At 43.2% G+C, this 20,565-nt stretch overlaps 1 protein-coding gene across 2 annotated transcripts in view; it reads right to left on the bottom strand.

Moving 5' to 3' along the window:
- CLRN1 (clarin 1) overlaps positions 1 to 20,253 on the bottom strand; it is a 38,789-nt gene extending 18,536 nt beyond the window's left edge. For both annotated transcript variants that reach the window (XM_060010090.1, XM_060010089.1), the window contains exon 1: positions 20,001 to 20,253. In XM_060010090.1, the coding sequence (XP_059866073.1) occupies positions 20,001 to 20,253 (253 nt within the window). The remainder of the gene's footprint in view (positions 1 to 20,000) is intronic.
- Between the last annotated feature and the right edge of the window lie 312 nt (positions 20,254 to 20,565).

Here is a 20,565-nt window from a genome sequence, read left to right on the forward strand (position 1 = left end):
TCATGGCAGCATTTTTTTGGTAAAAACAAAAGGTTGGAAATAACTTACGTGTCTATCAGTATGACATCCATACAGTAGAATTAAGTCAATGATTTCAAACAATGAAGCAAATCTTTAAGAACAGGTATGGAATTATCATCAAAATGCGATGTTAGATGAAAAAAACACATCAAACAAAGAAAAATGCCTCATTCTATCATTTGGGTAAAAGCCAAAGGAGAATGTATATAATAACAAGTAATTATTTAGGTACTTAACTTATCTGATTTAATTCTCTCAGCAATGCCATGAGATAGGTACTATTATTAGTTCTATTTACCAGAGGAAAAAACTGGGACTCAGAGGCGATGTGCCCAAGATTTTTACTTAGTAAGTGGCAGAGTACAGACTTGAACTCATGTCCTCACTCTTATCTACCAGGCTACAGCCTGGGGACAGGCATGCTTGTCTAGGTAGAGACTATTTCTAGAGGATTACACATGAAACTGGTAACACTGCTTCTGGGGGAGGAGACTGAGGGATATTTCATTATGTACCTTTTAGTACAGTTTGGAAAAAAATTTTTACCACTCTGCAAGCATTATCTATTCAATAAATACATGAATACTTTAAAAAAACAAAAGGATAAATGAAGACAAAAAATTCCCACGACGGTTCTAGATTAAAAGACACTTAGGAGAGGTACTAACCAAATGCAACGTATAGGTATTATTTGGGATCTGAACAAAACTTTATGAAAGACATTTTGAGATAACCAAGGAAAATTGAACATGGACTGAGTTTTAGATGATATTACGTAACTATTATTGATTTTGTTGGTTATGTTAAAGGTGTTGTGATTGTGTTTTGAAAAGTCCTTATCAATTAGAAATCAGATGGATGGATAGATGGATGGATGGATGAATGGATGGATAAATATAAAACAAGAAAATGCCTCTGCTTTGTTTGGAAGAGGGTGCAGAGGCACACGGGGTGTGGAAGCGCACAGGGGCTGAGCCTTGGCTGTCAGTGATTCTACTGGTCCACGCTACCCTGTGCTCTGGGGGCGCAGAGCGAAGCAGCTGGTCTATGATCACCAGCCCTCCAGAGATTCCAACTGCTGAGATAGCTCAATCAATCCAACCTGTTATTCTTACACTTGGGTAGCTGTTGACTTGGTTTTGACTAGCAGTTATCAAAAACCTTGCTTCCTTCCATCTCCCCACTTGTAGAAAATGTAGCCACCTCTGTGTGTGATGGGGCAGCTAGGTGAAGCCCCTCTGAAAATTGAGGTTTGTTACCGAATTGAAACAAAGGCAGAAGAAACTGCACTGATTTGCCTCCTGGAAAGAAAAGCCAGAAGCTAAAATAAATTTCATGTGGAGCATATTAATTCTTATGAAGTCTCTTAAAATTCCTACTCTTGTGACAAAGTCACCCAGGAGTGCACTAATCCCTGCATGTTATGCTTACATTTTATCAGGTTTCTTTGTTTGATGAAAATTCCCTGAGTCTGTAATGACCAATCAGAACTCTGATAACAACCCTCCATTTTCCAGCCAACACTAATATGAGTTTTCCTTTGCAGAAGATGAGAGCAGACCATTCAAATAAATATTGGGAGGTGTCACTTTAATGATATTGGATATTGTGTATCTAGGAGGTAGATTTGTCCGGTCCTTTCCATTCTTTGAGGTGTAGGATTACAACACAGGAAAAGGATTTGAACATTTTGATCTGTGGAGGGACTGTCATTAATCCAGCGTTGCTTCTGGCCTTGAGAAATTACTTGATTAGCTGTTGACAAGGGAAGGGGAGTTATTTATGAAAACGGGCAGCCGATGCCACGTTAGCAGCACAGGCTTGGTCTGTGGGTTCAGCGTTACTCTCTCTCTCTTTCATTCCCTTATCACTGATTTCCTCCATTCTGTCTATGAGTCCGTGTGTCTAGGTCTCCTCATCCTTCAACCACCCCAAACCCCTAATTACCCTTCTTTTCTCTTCATTATTTCATTACCAGACTTCCTCAAAGAGAAATATGTGGGTAATAATAATACGAATAAAAATAACAGCCACTAATTATATGGCATTTGCTATGTACCATGTGCTTTAGGTATATTGCATAAATCAACACACTTAATTCTTACAACAATATAAGGAAAGTACTATTTTATCCTCAGTGTATAGGTTAAAAAAAAAGCGCAGAGAAGTTGAGTAATTTGTGTAAAGTCACACAGTGGCATTGCTGCCTTGGCTTTTACTTTCTCCCCCTATTGTTAAGACCAAAGTAAAATTAACACAGTAAAAAGAATTCTCTTTTTAGCGTACAGTTCTGTGAGTTTTGACAAATGCTTACGATCATGTGACCACCACCACAATCAAGTTATGGAACTATTCCACATTTCCCAAAGCTTCCTGTTCCCCCTTTGTAGTCAACCCGTCCTCCAGCCCCAGCTCCTATATGTGTGACTTTATAAGAGACTGCCAAGTATTTTCCACAGTGGCTGTACCATTTCACCTTCCCCCTTGCAATGTATGAGGGTCCCAGGTGTTCTGCATTCTTACTGGCCCTTGTCAGGTTTTTAAAAATTGTAGTCATTTAATAGAAGTGTAGTTTATCTTGTAGCTTTAATTTGCATTTGCCAAATGACTAATGATGTTGAGCATCCTTTTGTGAGTTTACTTGCCTTCCATATATCTTTTTTTTTTTTTTTTTTTTTTTGCAGTATGCAGGCCTCTCACCGTTGTGGCCTCTCCCATTGCGGAGCACAGGCTCCGGACGCGCAGGCTCAGCGGCCATGGCTCACGGGCCCAGCCGCTCCGCGGCATGTGGGATCTTCCCGGACCGGGGCACGAACCTGTGTCCCCTGCATCGGCAGGCGGACTCTCAACCACTGCGCCACCGGGGAAGACCCCATATATCTTTTTTGTTGAAGTGTCTATTCACATCTTCTGTGCATTTTTTTTTTTTCGGTACGCAGGCCTCTCACTGTTGTGGCCTCTCCCGTTGCGGAGCACAGGCTCCGGACGCTCAGGCTCAGCGGCCATGGCTCACGGGCCCAGCCGCTCCGCGGCATGTGGGATCTTCCCGGAACGGGGCACGAACTTGCGTCCCCTGCATTGGCAGGCGGACTCTCAACCACTGCGCCACCAGGGAAGCCCTTCTGTGCGTTTTTTATTGAATTGTTTATTACTATTATTATTGAGTTTTGAGAATTGTTTATGCATGCTGGATACAAGCCCTTTATCAGATAAGTAATTCACAAATATTTTCTCTGAGTTTGTGACTTGTCTTTTCATTCTCTTATCAGTATCTTTTGAAGAGCAGTCCTTATTTTTATGAATTCCAATTTATGAGTTTTTTTCTTTTATGTGTCACGTTTAGAGGTCAAATCTAAGAAGTCTTTCCCTAATGCAAGGTCACAAATAATTTCCTGTATGTTTTTCTTCTAGACATTTTTTGGCTTTAGGTTTACCTTTAAGTCTGTGATCCATTTTGAGTTATTTTTTGTACATGGCCAAGGTTAAATTTTTTTTTGCATATGAATATCCAATTGTTTTAGTACTTAAAAGCCCATAGACTTAACATATGACCCAGCAATCCCACTCCTAGATATTTGCCTAATAGCATTAAAAACATATGTCTACACACAAATCTGTATGTAAATGTTTACAGTGGCTTTATTCATATTTGCTAAAAACTGAAACACATCTTAAATATTCATCAACTGGTGAATGGACAAACAAGCTGTGACCTGTCCATACAACAAAATACTACTTAGTAATACAAAGGAACGGACTGTTGGTGCATACAGCAGGTTGGGTGTACTGAAATGCATTATGCTAACTGAAAGTAAGTGAATTCAAAAGGCTGCGTATGATTCCATATATGTGACATTCTAGAAAAAGCAAAATGATAAGGACAGAAAACAGATCAGTGGTTGCCCGGGGTTGGAGGGTAGGGAAGGATATTGACCACAAAGAGGCACAAGGGATATCTGGGGGGTAACGGAAGTGTTCTATATCTTGATTGTGGTGGTATTTACATGCCTCTATGCATCAGTCAAAATTCATAGACCTGTACACCTAAAAAGGGTGAGGTGTATTGTATGCAGTTTTACCTCTATAAGCCTTACTGAAAACCAAAAAAAGCAGGAGGAACAAGGTCTAGAATGAGCAGGGTCCTCCAGACGTGAGTGATAGCCTCAGCAAAGGTGACCGTTTGGCATGGAGGAAGGAAGAGCTTAGTCAGAGAGAAGAAAAGGATTACTGGGCCAAGAGTCAGGCGCCCAGGTTCTGGTCCACTATGGGACCCTGAGCAGGTTAATTGGTCTCTCTTTCTCTCTGTAAAATGAGAGTGTTCCATGGGCAGCCAATGACCAGGCATTTGAATTTTTTTTTTTTTTTTTTTTTTTTTTTTGCGGTACGCGGGCCTCTCACTGCTGTGGCCTCTCCCGTTGCGGAGCACAGGCTCCGGACGCGCAGACTCAGCGGCCATGGCTCACGGGCCCAGCCGCTCCGCGGCATGTGGGATCTTCCCGGACCGGGGCACGAACCCGCGTCCCCTGCATCGGCAGGTGGACTCTCAACCACTGCGCCACCAGGGAAGCCCCAGTCATTTGAAATTTGACAAAGGAAGTTCATGTTTCAGCTTCTTTTCGAACTCTCTGAACTCCCTAAACCTTGATTTCCTTATCTGAAAAATAAGACTAATCCCACCTTTCTCTCCCGTCTGTGAGGATTCAATGACATCAGCGTATGGAGAACCTAGTGCATGGTAGGTGTTTAGTAGAGGTCTGCTGTGGTGCGCCCCTAAGGCCAATTCCACCACAGTCCACCCTTCCCACTTCCTCAAAGACACTGCTGAGGAATTCTCTCCTCTCTCTGCCACAGCATCAGTTTTCCCCGTCTGTTGGATCAGTTCCATCATCACACAAACATGCTATCATTTTCTCATCTTAAAACAAAAAATCTCACTTAAGTCCTTCTCCAGCTATTACCCTCTTTCTCAGTTTCCCTTACAGCAAACGCTCTCAGGGAGTTGCCTACACTCTCAGCATCTCATTCCTCTCTCCACTTTCTCTCTTGAACCCATTGCACTAATGCTACATTTCCCAGGGCACCAAAGAGCTTCAAGCTGCCAAACCCAATGGTCCATCTTTCTCCTCATCTCACCTAGTCTACGTTTGACACAGTGGCTCATTCCCTCCTCCTGGAAACGCTTTCTTCCCCCTGGCTTGCAGAAACTGCACTCGCCTGGGTTTGCTACCTCCCTGGCTACCATCTTGAACTACTTTGTTGGTTTACCTCATCTCCTGAGCCACCCAGGGGACAACTCAGTTCCTTGACCACTTCGTCCTCTTCCCGTACTCCCCTGGTGCTCTATGCAGTATCCTGGCTTTAACTGGAAGTACTCTCAAGCAGATGTTTCCAGCCCAGACTTCTCCCTGAATTCCACCCTTGCATGTCGTCCAATTACCTATTGAACATCTTGACTGGGATATTGAATAGGCATCTCAATGTGTCCCAAACTGAACTCATAATCTCCTCTTCTCACCCTTGCTTCCTTTAGCCTTCTTCCTTTAGCAAAAGCCTTCAGTTGCTGGCAGTCCGATCCTTCCTTGGCCTCACCCTTGATTCTTCTCTAACTCTCACATTTCATGTTTAATCCATCAGGAAAACCTCCCGGCACCATCTTCAGAGCCTGACCACATCTCCCTGTCTTCACTGCTCCACCTGGTCTAAGCCACCACCATCTCTCACTTGGAGGACTGCAAGGGCTTCCTAACTGGTCTCCCTGTTTCCACCCCTCCATCCTGCAATCTGCTCTCAACCCAGTAGCCAGTGGAATCTTTTAAAAGTGAATTGGGTTATTTCAGTCCCCTGCTCAAACCCTTCTAGAAAATTCTAATCTCACCCAGAGTAAAAGCCAAGTCAATACAATGGCCTACTAGGCAGTACATGATTGGACTTCTTGTCAGACCTCTGACTTCATCTGCTACCCGCTTCCTTGCTTGGTGTGCTCCAGCCACTAGTCTCCTTACTGTACTTCAAACGAGCCAAGAAGATTGCTACCTCAGGGCCTTTGCACATACTGTTCCCTCAGCCTGTATTATTTCCCTAGATAACTCATGGCTTGCTCCTTTACCTCCGTGTATTTACTTAGATGCCACTTTCTTGGGGAGGCCTTCTTTTTTTAAAGTTGCAACCCCCTGCCCAGTCACCCCCCCACCCCCGAATTCCCAGCACCTTGTGTTGTTTTTATTTTTCTCCATAGCAATTATCACCGTTTGATAAGTGGCATATTTTTACTTATTTGTTTCTTTGTTTCCCCTGTAACATGAGGACAGGTGCATTGGTCTGGTTTATCCACTGCTGTATTCCTAGCACCTAAAAATGCTGGCCAAACAGTATTTCTCAGCCTTTTGTTTTCACTGTTGCTCCTTACCCAAGGAGTCTTTTTAGACATTCCTCCTAATCACCCTCCACTCATGAAATTTTAATACCACAGATACATTGTATATTGGTTTCTGTATTGTATTTGTATATGTACTTTATACACATATAATACGTACTTTCTAAGGAGTAAGGGATATTTTCTTGCCCCCAAGAATCCATTTTCACCTTCTTAGGGGGTCCTGCTGCTGTGGAGAATGCATAATGTAGCTTCTGGACACAGATATGTTGGATGGATACGTTTTCCTTGGAGTAGGACGCAGGGACGGAGTCTGGTTAGCAGATTTGGGGTTTCTTGGTGGAAGCCAGTGATTCTGATGGAAAGGAGTTAGTGCCACATCGGTGAGGAGGGAAGGAAGGAGAGGAGAGGACCGTACAGATAGCGACCTCAGGGCCAAAGGAGAAGAAGAAGGGGGTTGGCAGTTTTAAGTATGTTGGGAGTTTCTGGTTGAGAACCAGAATTTGTCCTTTGAGTCAGGCAGTCACTGGTGACCTTGATATAAGCTGTTTCTGGGGTTGGTGGTAATAGAAGCTGAATTGAGTTTTTGGAGAGAATCTGGGACAATGCGGAAATAAAATAGAATAGTTTGCCAAAGGGATGATAGGAGCCAGTGTGTGTTTTTGTGGGGTTTTTTTTTTCCTTTTAAGAAGTTGAAAGACCTGGCTGGCAACTGGAGTGGAATTTCAAATCTCTTTATTAAAAGAAAAATTTTAATCCGACATACTTGGGAGATTGTCAACATGTTAGATGGAAACTGATGGCTGTTTAATAATAAGGTTTAAAGTTTGGGATTTGTGAAAGAATCCATCTCAGACTTGAACATGACACAGCTCTTTTTTGTTAGCAGGGCAGGAGGATGGGGGAAGATGGACTTGTTCTCTCCATATTTCTGTTAGTTTGAGCAAAGGTCCAACTGTTTATGGAGGGATCTTATAATTGAACAACATTATAAGAGTGAAATGGAAATTAAGATACAAATTTCACTCACAGTCTCACCAACATAAAAAGCAAAGCTTTTCCTTTATTTTTGTTCCTTTCAAACCTTTAGTCCATCTTAATATTTATTTCGTACATTACTATAATCATAATGAAGTTTTAAGGCCACATTCTGTTCTTTTTATTCAGAATATAAGCATTTCCCATGTCATACAGATTGTCTTCATAACTACCATTTAGATAACTACATGAATTTTCCATCAAACTGATGCAGTATTGTCCATTAGGTAGCCTTCCATTATCTCGGTATTATAGCTAATGCTTCCATGAACGTTTTCAAGCACATACCTTTTTCTCTCTTATTATGAGGGTGGGTGATGAGCAGGAATAACCTTTCTGGATGAATTCCCAGGAAAAGACTTACTTGGGCCAGCATGCTTTCTAAGAGAACGCTATCTAGATATGTAAAGGTCGAGGGAACCTAAAGATGTTGAGTTACAGTCTGTAACATACATGTTAAACTCCTGGTTCACAGCTCAATTTCCCCTCTGTGAAGTCTGGAAAGTGGAGATTTCTGACAAGATATCGAGTCAGAAACACAGCTAGAAGAAACTAGTCATTGGACTGACTCTACCAATAGAATAGAAGGCAGCCACGTCACAGGAGGGAGAGGAGAGAAAGGGAACCCATATCACATAGCTTGCTCAGCACAGAGGAAGGCTGTGGTACCCTCATGACTACAGTCTACTATTATGAAACAGAGCTGAGGAAGTCACAGGTTAATGACCGGGAGTAAAACCGCAGTCACAGGGATGCTCTCTTTAGGAAGTTTACTCTCCTGCTGTCATTTGGCCGGGGTGGGGGGAGGCTCCATTCCTTGGGCTGTATGTCTTGCCTCTGGACTCCCACTCTCCTTGAGCCTCTGATCTGTGGCACCCCCATTTCTGCAAAGCCTTTTCCAGTCTTTCCCTCTTCTGTCCCTCGTCAGATATTCCAAACCTCCCCCCGCTTTTAAGCAACTGTCACATCCCCACTCCATTTCCCTTAGTCTTGTCTGCCTGGCCTACAAAAGGCTCGAAAATATCTAGCGAACCGAACTGTTCCATTTCACAGAGAAAACAGAGGCTATCAGAGGAATTACCTCAACTTTTCAGTACCCCAGGGCCACCCTTCTTTTTGGTCCAGGCCAACCTTACCTCCATTCTTTTTTTTTTTTTTTTTTTTTTTGTGGTACGTGGGCCTCTCACTGCTGTGTCCTCTCCCGCTGCGGAGCACAGGCTCCGGACGTGCAGGTCCAGCGGCCATGGCTCACGGGCCCAGCCGCTCCGCGGCATGTGGGATCCTCCCGGACCGGGGCACGAACCCGTGTCCCCTGCATGGGCAGGCAGACTCTCAACCACGGCGCCACCAGGGAAGCCCCAAGGACCTCCCTTCTTAAAGGAGGACCACTCCATCAGGACTGCTTTAGCAAAGGTCCCCCATGATCGTCTGGAAGAGTCCCAGGGCTATCTTCGTTGTCCCGCACGCGATGCCTCTGTGGTGGTCAGGACTGTTGACCATCGCTTCCTGGTGGAAGGTTGCTCCTCCCACGGTTCCCCCTCAGCCAGTTCCCTCCCAGCTCACTGATCATCCCCTCTCAGTCTCCTTCTCAAGTCCCTCCTCTTCTACCCGGAAATATTGCTCTTTTCCAGAACACATCTTCTTTCGCCTTCTCATTCGATCCCCCTCTCTGGGAAGCCTCCTCTTCAGCCGTAGCTCCACCTGCCACCTCCAATCTGCCAATTCCCGGCACTGTGCCTCCGCCGCAGCCTCGCTCATGACCTCCAGCTCTGCGTAACTGATGGATGTCTCTTGTTGCTGGCCCATAAGTGAACCTCATTAAACATGACACAAAGTAAGTTCATCTTCTCTCTGAATGTTCCCCTTCTGTATTTAGCTTGGTGGACGATCACAACCGTCCCTCCAGAGGAAATCTGGGGTTCATCCTCTGTCACCAAGTCCTGTTGATTTGTTTTTGGTTTTTTTTTTTTTTTGCGGTACACGGGCCTCTCACTGTTGTGGCCTCTCCCGTGGCAGAGCACAGGCTCCGGATGCGCAGGCTCAGTGGCCATGGCTCACGGGCCCAGCCGCTCTGCGGCATGTGGGATCTTCCCGGACCGGAGCACGAACCCGTGTCCCCTGCATCGGCAGGCGGACTCCCAACCACTGCAGTCCTGTTGATTTTTCTTCTGATTATCTTGGAAATATTTGCTCCCCTTTCCAGCCCTCTGACAGTGCTTTGGTTTGGACCTCCAGATCTTGGAGGAGCCTTCTGACTATCCTCCCCACCTCTCTTTTGATCTTCCAATCCGTCTTCTGTCCGGACACATACCTGCTAAACATCCTTAAAGGGTCTCCCAATGCCCATAGGATAAAGCTAACTGCTTCCGTTCCGCGAAGTCCCTCACGTCCTGGTCCCTGCTCCGTCTCCAGCCTTACCTTCCTCTTCCACCTGTCTCTCAGGCACCCTCTGCACTCTGGCCACAGCAGGCTCTTCATACCTTGGCCCATGCTGTTCCTTTGCTCAGATTGGCCTCTTCAATGCCAGTTAGTGAAATCTAACTCTAATCCTTCCTTTCCTGATTTCTCTGTGCCTTGGCCTGACAGAGAGTAATTCTCCTTCTTTGAGCTTTCTGAACAACAACATTCATGGTGATGGTAAAGGGTGCTATTCCCCCATCCATAGTTCTGGTTCTTCCCCATTCTGTTCTCATGATAGGATTGCACGTTTTGGCCCCTTTGGAGGCCCCAGGTAACAACCTTGGCTAAGAAAATATAAGTGGAAGTGGCATGTGTCAGTTCCGGGTCGGAGAATTTAGTTACCAGTGTGAGAGCCTCCACAGCTCTTTGTTGCAACAGCTGTTGACATTCCGGACGGTGGCTGCATCCTGAAACACACCTATAGCTAATCTCTGACGAATACGTACTGTGAGCAAGAAATCAATCTTTGTTGGTTTTTTTTTTTTTTTTTTTTTTTTGGCCGCACTGCACAGCTTGTGGGATCTCAGTTCCCCGACCAGGGATTGAACCCGGGCCATGGCAGTGAAAGCCTGGAATCCTAACCACTAGGCCGCCAGGGAACTCCCATTCTTTGTCGATTTAGACCTATAACATTTGGGCGTGTTTCTTATTAAAACACAACCTAGCCCTTCTTGACTGAGGAACCTGTACAGCTCTTATAAGTGGTCAGTTATTTAAAAACACTTCTGCTAGATTCTTAGTTGTTTCTCTTATTGCCTGTGTGTCCTCAGAGTCTAGAAGAACACTTGAGCACATAAGCACCAATGATCTTTTTGTGGGGGGTGAGAGGAATGAGGGCACATGTACTCTAACTTACAAAGCATTTGTGTTTTACATGTGAGGTTACACTGTTTTCAGTAGGTCATTGGAAAGTAATAAGATAAAAAAAACTGTTTTTACTAACTGCTAAGTATGTTCTTTTATTACTTGCCATTAATCCATGTTTTATTTGATTGCTATAAATGTATGGGTTTCATTTCACTTGCCTTAAAATTTATTTTATTTCTATCTCCTGGGTTCTTCTGTTATATTTTATCCTGAAAGTTTGTTCTCTTTTTATCTCTTACTGATTCCAGTCTAGCAGTCGTATCTTTCATCCTGCAGTTCTTAAAACAGGAATCAGTAAACCCGGTCTAAACCTATGTTTAGGCACTAACCAAGACTATGAGATGGTTAGAATATCATGCATGACCAAAGCAAGAAGGGCGGGGAGCTGGTGTGAAGAGAGAAAAATAGCCAGGCATTAACCAAAGGACAAAATGGCAGGTCTGGAAAAGCACAGCTTTTGGCATTAGGAAAGTCTGAGATTAATCTGTTTTTTCCATTTACTGCTCATGGGGGCCTCTGCTACCTCAGCTCCCTTACCTGTAAACGTGGGTGGTAACAGAAATAAGTCACAGAATTTTTGAGAGACACAGTGAGATCATTTATGTGGGAGCTCTTTGTAAATTGTACGTAATCACTTAAATATTTTTTAACGTGACAAGAATGGCCGAAGAGTTATAGTTCCACCAAGAGCGGTGGATGTAAGAACTCAGTGCGGTGAGTGCTGGCATTTTCAAGTCTCAGCCTTGATCACTGGGAGGGAAAGGAGTTACTTGGCCCACAGGTGGGGTCATATCTGTACATTAGGACCTAAGATCCTCCCAGAGGAGCCCTTAGATTACATGGAAGTCAGGCAAACTATCTTGTAGCTCAGAGTTTTCTGTTTTGTTTTTTTTTTTCTGACCTGGTGGGTGACTATTGCTGTCCGTAATCCAAGAGCTTTGGGTTTAGAGTTAATCACTGATCTGCTCCCTGTCACACACTCCCCTCAGTGTCTGAGCTACTGTCCCCATTCTCGCTTCTGTTTCCCTTGTGCACTTGCGTGCACATTCTCTGTAATGGTTTTCTAAAATGATGCTTGGGCTGATGACACACCTCCAAAGAGGGCTCCTGACTCTTAGAGGGAGCAGAGCCCTTCCACAGGAGACACGCAGGTGGAGGCCAAGACGTTCGCTTTATTTCTGATACAGTGCTGAGGAATGTGGTTTAGATCGTCCGCCCAGTTCCGCTGAGTTAGGATCCTCTCCCCGACTCTCAGCCAGCCACAGGCTGGCCAGGGGAAGAGCAGACTCCGGTAACTGGTGGGCAGATTTGGAAAGAGGGGAAGCCTTTGAAGCCGCTGGGGCTGGGAGCCAAGTATGCTCAGTTGCTTACTGCAAACCCATCAATCAGATCTCTCATTCCCTCCGAGGCCAGGTGGGTGTGGATGAAGCGTGAGACCCTTCACAGAAACACGCAGCTAAAGGAATGGAAGGCAAGCATCCCAACTCAAATGTGACCAGAAAACCTCCCAGCTGTGTGGAAACAATACTAAATACTGCTTCTCCTCACTGCCCTCATTCTGGTGACCTGCCCAGCCCTAACACTGAGGGCTTCTGACTCTCGGCCTCACCTGATTCTACCTGTTTTGCCGTCATCCACCGCAATAGTTCTCAACCGTGGCTACACATTAGAATCACTTGGGGAGCTTCTAAACCATCCAGTGCTCAGGTCCCACCTCCAGAGATCCTGATTCAATTGGTCTGGGGTGGAGCCTTGGCGTCAGTAGTTTTCAAGACTCCCTGGGTGATTCTAAATCACAGCCAGGGTTACAGACCACTGATCTAATGGTTTAGGTCGCATCGACCCTATTTGTCTTCATCTGGCTAGATGTAAACTGCAGGTAACGCCATCTGTGAAGCTCTCAGAATGAAAGCAGCCCCTCTGATAATGATGTTAGCAATGGTACCGCCACTTCTTCCCAGATTAAAGCCGTGATGGTAGCTTCAGAGGTCCTGTTTTTCTTCTCAACTTGTCCTTCACATAAAAGGTAGGTTTCAAAAAGAAGTTGTATTTGGCCCCTTGGTGCTCAGCTATTCATTTTCTTGAAAGGGAATAAGGAGGAAGATTTCTTTTCTTCTTACAGAAATGCTCTTGATCTGACTTTCCCCTCAGCCCATCTGCCACTAGTCATTATGAAAATCCAGTAAAAGACATTCCCTGACATAAACTCAATGCATTCATCTCCCTTAATATCACCCCTAGTCGCACACCCAGGTATTGAGCCAGGCTTCTGATGGCTACGTGGTCAGGGAGAATGAAATCCATGACCCCAGCGCTTAAAAGGAGGAGACATGATGATATGATAGAAGCATTTAAAATACAGTTTTCTTGGTACCGCGCCTGAATTTCTCTCAGCTGAACTGTATCTACCTGACTCCAGCCTATTGGAAGCAGCCCCATGAGTGAGTCTTAATCACCCACAGTGGCTGAGGGACAGCAGATGCTTTGGTGCATCTGTGTCTCTGATAACAGAACCCACTTAACTGCTCTGAATCCACGGGGTGTGATTATATTGGGGTAATAACTCCCAAGAATGGCTTTGCCACAGTTATAACATGCTGAGGGGGAGCGGAATACGAATCCTGCATACATTCGTCTGCCAGGTACAGTCAGCTATTCGTCAGTGCTATCATACCTGTAATAAGAGAGCATCACACCACAACCAGTCTGGGTGTTCAGCTGCACGACTAGACGAAAGGCACATTTGTCATTGTTTAATTTAGATGAGTTTTGTTTTTAAAAGAAATATGCCGTTAGCTTTATGAAAACCCTGATAGAGTTCAGAGATTAAAATGAGTTTTTATTTTTCATCTTTTGAAAAAAGAGATCTGGATTTATACTCATTCTATCCCATCTATCCCACTGATTCCTCATTTAAAAAGTATCATTTTTTTGTAGTGAATCAAATGTACCTGCTTTTTGTTTTGTTTTTTTTTTTTCCATCCCTGCCTCTGTTTTGAAACTGTTCATGTCACCTCAGGAAGGAGCCTGCCATCTTCGTCATTGCTGTGGTGAAATATTTATTGTAGTCCAAGTAGCTAACTTTGAAGATCGTACCGTGTAGATTTTCGCTGGCAGATTTTAACTCAGCTAACCACATGTGCGGTCAGATATCTCTGCCTTCAACGTAAACTATCAACGTCAAGGTGATATACTTACGTAACCCATGTGACCTGCTCAACCTAGATTCTTAAACAGGCTTGGCTTGACAGTTTTACTTTCCAAAGGTCAAAGATTGGGACTGAGATATCAGGGCCACTGAAATGTGAAATAAAGAGGAAATGAATGAATTCAAATCTTAAGGCCAAGTACCATCACCTGGTCATATGAGAACTAGCTCTTGTGAAGCACCAACATAATTGTTTCTCATCTTTGAGGTTTTTTTTTTTAATTGAAGTATAGTTGACTTACAATATTATATTAATTTCATGTGTACAACATAGTAATTTGATCTTTTTATAGATTATACTGCAAAGTTACAAATATTGACTATATTTCCTGTGTTGTATATTACATCCTTATAACTATTTATTTTAAAACTGGGAATTTGTACCCCTTCATCCCCTTCCCCTACTTTGCCTGCCCCACCCAACTCCCGTCTGCTAACCACTAGTTTGTCCTCTGTATCTGTAGGTCTGTTTCTGTTTTGTTATGTTTGTATTTTGTAATTCACTGCATATAATTGAAAACACACGGTATTTGTCTTTCTCTGTGTGACATTTTACTAAGTATAACACCCTCCAGTTTGATCCACATCGTCACAAGTGGCAAGATTTCATTCTTTTTATGGCTGAGTAATATTCCATTGTATATATAAAACGTATCTTTTTTATCCATTCATCTGTTGATGGATACTTTGTTTCTATATCTTGGCTGTTATAAATGATGCTGCTATGAACATAGGGATGTGTATATCTTTTTGAATTAGTGTTTTTGCTTTCTTGGATAAATATCTCGGTGTGGAATTGCTGGATCGTGTGGTAGTCCTATTTTTAATTTTTTGAGGAACCTCCGTAGTATACTGGGTAGTGGGTATACCAATTTACATTCCCACCAACAGTGCACAAAGGTTCCTTTTTCTCCACACCCTCACCAACCCAACATAATATTTTAAATAGGTGGTGAAACTGAGTCCTACTCTTACATTTTCCTCAACTCTTTGCATCCTTTTTTGCGTATCGTAAGGAGACAGAATGTGGCAGAGGAATGAGCAGATCAAGAATTTCAATCCTAGGTCTGCTACCTACTAGGTCTGTGTCTTTGGGAAGGTTTTGTGATCTCTCTGAGTTTCCAGTTTCTATATTTGTTCAAGAGAAGTAGCATCATAACATCTCCCGTGTAAGGGTTGGAGTTCATATCTGCAAAATGCCTGGCACCCGTGAGACACCCAATAATCGGGCAGCTGAAATTAGTATTTTTTTCTTTTGGATTGTCTGAAAGTCCTTGGGGACGATGAGTCACCCTCAGAGACCAAAAGAGAAGGCAGAGCAGCAAATTGTGAGGACAATTTAGGAGTCATCCTCCAACAGGTAAAGTTCACACTCCAGGGTTAAGTTCTGGAAGTTCCACTGAGGACCTGCCACATAGAACCTCAGAAGCAGCCCCGTAATGTCAGCCTCTACTTCATCTCTCAGGAAAGCCCAGGTCAATGGCTTTACTGGCTGTTAGAGTGGAGGGTAATTTAAAGGGAAGGAAGGTGTGTGTGTGTGTGTGTGTGTGTGTGTGTGTGTGTGTGTGTACACATATATGCAAAATTACAATTGTCAAAGAAGGCTGATTTTGTGGATTATTTTTCTGGTAAGGATATTAGAGGTAGTTGTTAGGGAGGAGAGAGAAATAAATGTTCTTGTCCTGTACTAGCCAAGGAGAGCCAGAAGTGCCTTTTCTCAAAAACACCTTTTCCATATTTCTCGCTAATTTGAGGATAATTTCTGCTTAAGTTCTGCCTTTGGGTAAAGACTACCTGTGGAGTGTTAAATATACTAGTCACTCCTCATTTCTTGCCATTACCAGTTCATGAAATCAGATTCAGGAAAGAGGAGTTTTTCAGTGAGAATGGAAGAGGAGTTTTAGGAAAAATGAAAGAAAAAAACGGAAGCAAGTAGGGCCGCCTCTCCCTGCCTTTTGATTTTCTCCTTTTTTTGCTTTCTCAATAATTCTCTCTTAATTACTTGAGTGTTTATGGCTGTTCCTGCTCTTTGGAACCCACTAACCCATTTCCTTAGAATTCCAGAATTCCCCATTTTTCATTTTCTCCTTCTTTAACCTGCAATTTTCTACACAAAAAGTAAAAGGTTGTGACAGGGGGGGAAAAAAAGAGAAGCATTCACTTTGATAATGAAATTCATCTGGGTCCTAATAAATGGTAGGTATCTCAGAATACTTCACTTTAAAAATCAGGAGCTTTGAAAACGAAAGAGCAAAGGCACACAAAACTCACCACTTCTAATGATGGTGGCGAAAATCTGTCAGTGGGGGTTTCAAGCAACTGAAGCCAGAAGAGTCATGCAAATTTAAAGCTGGAAGGGCCTTGTCTAGAACAGCCAGCCCCTTGTTATACAGATCATAGAGTGTTTGAACTGGAAGAGACATTAGAAATAGCCTAGTTTCACCTCCCATTTTGTAGATGCAAGAACTGAAAACCAACGAAGTGAAATAATTTGCTGGAAGTCTAACCTCCAGCGAGTGGCAAATTGCATCGCAAATGGCTTAAACATTTACTAAGTATCCCTTTGTGACAGACGTCATGCTAGGTCCTGGTTTGAGGGAGAAACGGGATGGTTTGAGGGATACACATCCCCTTGCCTTCTTGGGGCTCCGTTTCTCCTTGCAGTGAAACACACATCCTCAGACACTTTTAGTACAAGGTGATTTGAAATAACAGAGTGAACATTAAGGTCTGGAAAGGATATAACTGTGAGAATTTGGCTTTCCCCTTCATGCTAGTGTTTCCTAAACATTACGATCTGCTATCCCACTAATCACTTTTTCCCCCCAATGGGAGGAAAACAACATCACTATTAGCTGGACTGTTTCAATGGGTGAGTGAGACTAGACAGTAGCCCCTCCCCCACACCCCGAGCTAAAAGGCCAGAGGGGCCCTGCATGCTGGGTGACACAGTACAGGTGGCTTCCTTGCCCCCCTCCCTCCTACCAGGTAGTCTTCCTCAAACTCAATAGGTGTCCCTCCTACCTGCGCTGTGCCTGCTTCCACACAGGCGGTGCGCTAAGGAAGAGGGGAGAGATAGGCATTGTTACTAGAAGGAGGTACATCAAAGACCTTTGCAGCTCTGCCATGTGTAGGTAGGGTGATGGGAGAGATGCAAGTTGATCACCTGGAACAGGTGGGAACAGCAGGAGACAGGAGTCACACCTGCAGGGGACCATGGAGACAGAGTGCCAACTCTCAGTGTTGGTCACAGAGACCCTGAATCCCAACTATTCTACGCCAAAATACGTTTGAGAAGCCACCTGCTTGCTCACCGAAGTAGTTTCAACATTCCCTCTGCTGTCTGGGTCATATGCCTCATTTGGTCAAGAAACTCTGCTTCTCTAAAACGTGAAGTCAGCTAAATTTCTTCTAAGCTTTTTCCAAATTTTCCATCATAAGGTCCAAGATGCTTTAGAAAGTATGACTCAAGTTGCGAGCTGTGATACGTGATTGGTTAAATTTTATTTTTCGCATGTCAAAAAAAAATTCCATATGTTTTCCCCAGCTCATTGAACTGTCTTGGCAATGAAGAGATCAGCGTATCTAGGAATGATTGACACCATATGATTCTTGGGTATCATATTTTGATGACGCTCTGCACTGTTTCAAACCAAAACAGAAACACACCCACACACCCTGCGCTCAAAAACCAGTACTTTTTGTCTTGATGACTACATTTAGAGTTGAAACATCATCATTAAAATTTTACGGGTGACATATCAGGAAAAACTAAGCCGACCAAGTTGTGTTGCCTAGAAAGAAAAACAGTCCTTCATTATAATGAATGAAATTGTGTGCTAGGTAGGAAGGCTAGTGACCTCTAGAAGATGAATCACTGACCCATAAATGGATGAGAATCAGCCAGAGTAAACGAGGCAGAAGTTTTCCCAGCATAATTGTGCATGCTGGCAGGGAAGATGTTTGTTATAATTAAAAGAGATAGAATGGTCAATAGGGAACATTTAATAGGAACAAATATGACAACATCACCTAACTATTTTTCTGGTCCATTCTTCATCCTCACGTTGTACCATACATCTGGGTTTTAAGAGGGACACATACATTGCACATAAAAATAACACACATCAACTTGTACAGCAGAACCAAGCAAAAATTCATGTAGAATAAGGACACTGTCAATGCCCAATTTATTCAGAGTAAACCTCCAACTAAATCTGCACCGTCCAATGCAAGATTTTCTTCACTAGGCTGGGGAAGATGTTAAGAGTATCATGGGGACTAATGCAATCCTGTGAGATAGGGTAGGGTACTGTTTAAACCCCACCAGCTCTGTGAGGCTTCACAGAAGGCAAAGGGGCACCTGATTAGAACAGCTTCATTACAGACAGGGCCGGCGTGGGACACAGCCACAAAAAATCCTTCATTGAACCAGAGAGGACTGTGGCCCTGTGAGGATTACATGAGACAAGATATGCATAGCACTTACCGTGAAGTAAGTGTTTAGAAGACATATCGTTTTGGAACATGTCCTGTGCTATGAGTGAAGCTTATCTTCATTTCATTGTACAAAATGCAGAAGCTCCAGAAAAGTCCCCTGTAGGCTCCCTGCTTTTGTCTAAGTTCATTTGTGAGAAGCGTTACTCACACTTTAGCTGCCAATGACTCATGGTTAAATCGGTTCACTCATCTTTTTTCCTTTTTTGTTTTTTAATACAGTTGCAAATCACGTGACATTCTGCTTTGTTCTTTTTTTCCCCCCTAAGGGAAGCTAAGCAACTCTAAGAGCCCCATTACCTTAATGAACTAAAGCCATGCAGTGAAAAGGGTGGGTATCCACTTCATCAAATCTAGTAGATGATAATTTCTTGAAAAGCTGAAGACTAATTCTTGGGGATTTTCTGGAGCCCTATGCAAATTCATATCACTTAACAGCCTTTGTGAGTTGAAGGTTGGTGTCCAATGACTGCTAAGAAATTGTCAGGAATGTTGCAGAAATATAAATAGGCCAGCACTGAAATTTAATTAGACACTGCATACGTTAATAATAAATTCAATTAATTTAGCCTTCTACCTATGCTAGAAAAAAAATACCCAGGCAACATAATAATTCATTTTAAATGCCTCACTTGGTAACCTCCTTTCCTGAAGAGTGATTTATGCAGTAATTTCCTGGCTGTGTCTTCATAAGATTGTTCCAAACCAGCCCTTTTGAAATAATAATAATTTCTGAATGTGCACTAGGAGAGATATAACAAATGACTTTTTATTAATTTTCATTTAATGAGTTGCCTATTCACATGGTAATTTTTTAAAAATTCTCTTCTTAAGATAAACAGGTTGTAAATACTACAGGTAACACTTCCATTTCACAAATATCGCGACAGGAAAATCTGTCTCACATTCTGTACGTGATTCGAAGGTTAATCAGTGGCAAATTTTCTATCCTAAACAGGCTTCTAATTCTTTCTCAGTTAGCACAGCATATCATTTTAAATTTCTACAGTCAAATGATCCAAATTGGGTAAGGAAAAAAAAAAAAAAGAATATTTTTCAACAGCAAAGCTCCTAGGAGGGAAAATAAGGGTGTAGACAGGAAACAAAGTTCTGTGCAAGGGGGGAAAGCAGCTAGAGTTGGTTAAGGAGCCCATGACACTGGTTCTTTTTTAAAGAACAAAACCAAGATCATCTCTTACAGCTTTCCTGTCGCACAAGTTCCTCCCTTTTAAAAACGGAGCCCATAATTTCTTACATAAATATTAATATTTAAGAATTTTAGTTGCTTGTCTTTTCAAAAAGTTTAATTCCCTGGCAACTCACGAACTATAAATTGTCATAAGAAAAATAGCAAGAATGGAATAATAAAAACTAGGAAGAAGAAACCGTCCAGAAGAGACCTGGGTATTTCAAGTAGTTCATACCTGTTTAAAACATCCTGCAATAGACAGGGCCAGGCTCTTAAAAATAATTTCTTGCAACACTTGGAAGAGTTCGCCTAAAGTATTAAATAATTCAAATGCAATAGTTACTTACATGAGAACCGAAAGGGCCTTGCTCCCAGCCCGCATTGCCTCACGCCCTCTCCATGGAAAAGCCCGTACTGCATCTCGCCCATGAACTTGTCCAGCTCCTGCCCCGAGGCATTGACGAGCAGAGCCCCAGTTTTGCAGAAGAAGGTGGCTTTGATCCACAAAGGTGTCCCCAGGGCTGCCACAGCTCCGAGGGCACACACAAAGCTTAACATCCCAGCCATGCAAAAAATGACTTTCTTCTGTTGGCTTGGCATGATGAGAAATGGCTCTTGTGAGGGTGAGGTTCAAAAACCAGACCTTTGTGACCGATGAGAAGTGACTGCCCCTTTGACTGCATTTATTATGGAAGGTGAACAGACAGAACCCTGCTGAAAAGGCAACTTCACCATCGATGGTGTTTCTCACCAGGTTAAATGTCAGAATGCCAGGATGAAGGTGGCTTCATCACGCTTACTTGTTTTTTTTCTCCTTTTCTGCCGCCGCTTCTAATTTGAAATCTTTGGACTAAGAATCTGTAAAATAAAACTCTTTCAAACTGCCTTCAAGTAGCTCCTCTTGTGTCCCTT

This window comes from Delphinus delphis, chromosome 4 (genome assembly GCF_949987515.2).
Source record: "Delphinus delphis chromosome 4, mDelDel1.2, whole genome shotgun sequence".
NCBI classification, from domain to species: Eukaryota; Metazoa; Chordata; class Mammalia; order Artiodactyla; family Delphinidae; genus Delphinus; species Delphinus delphis.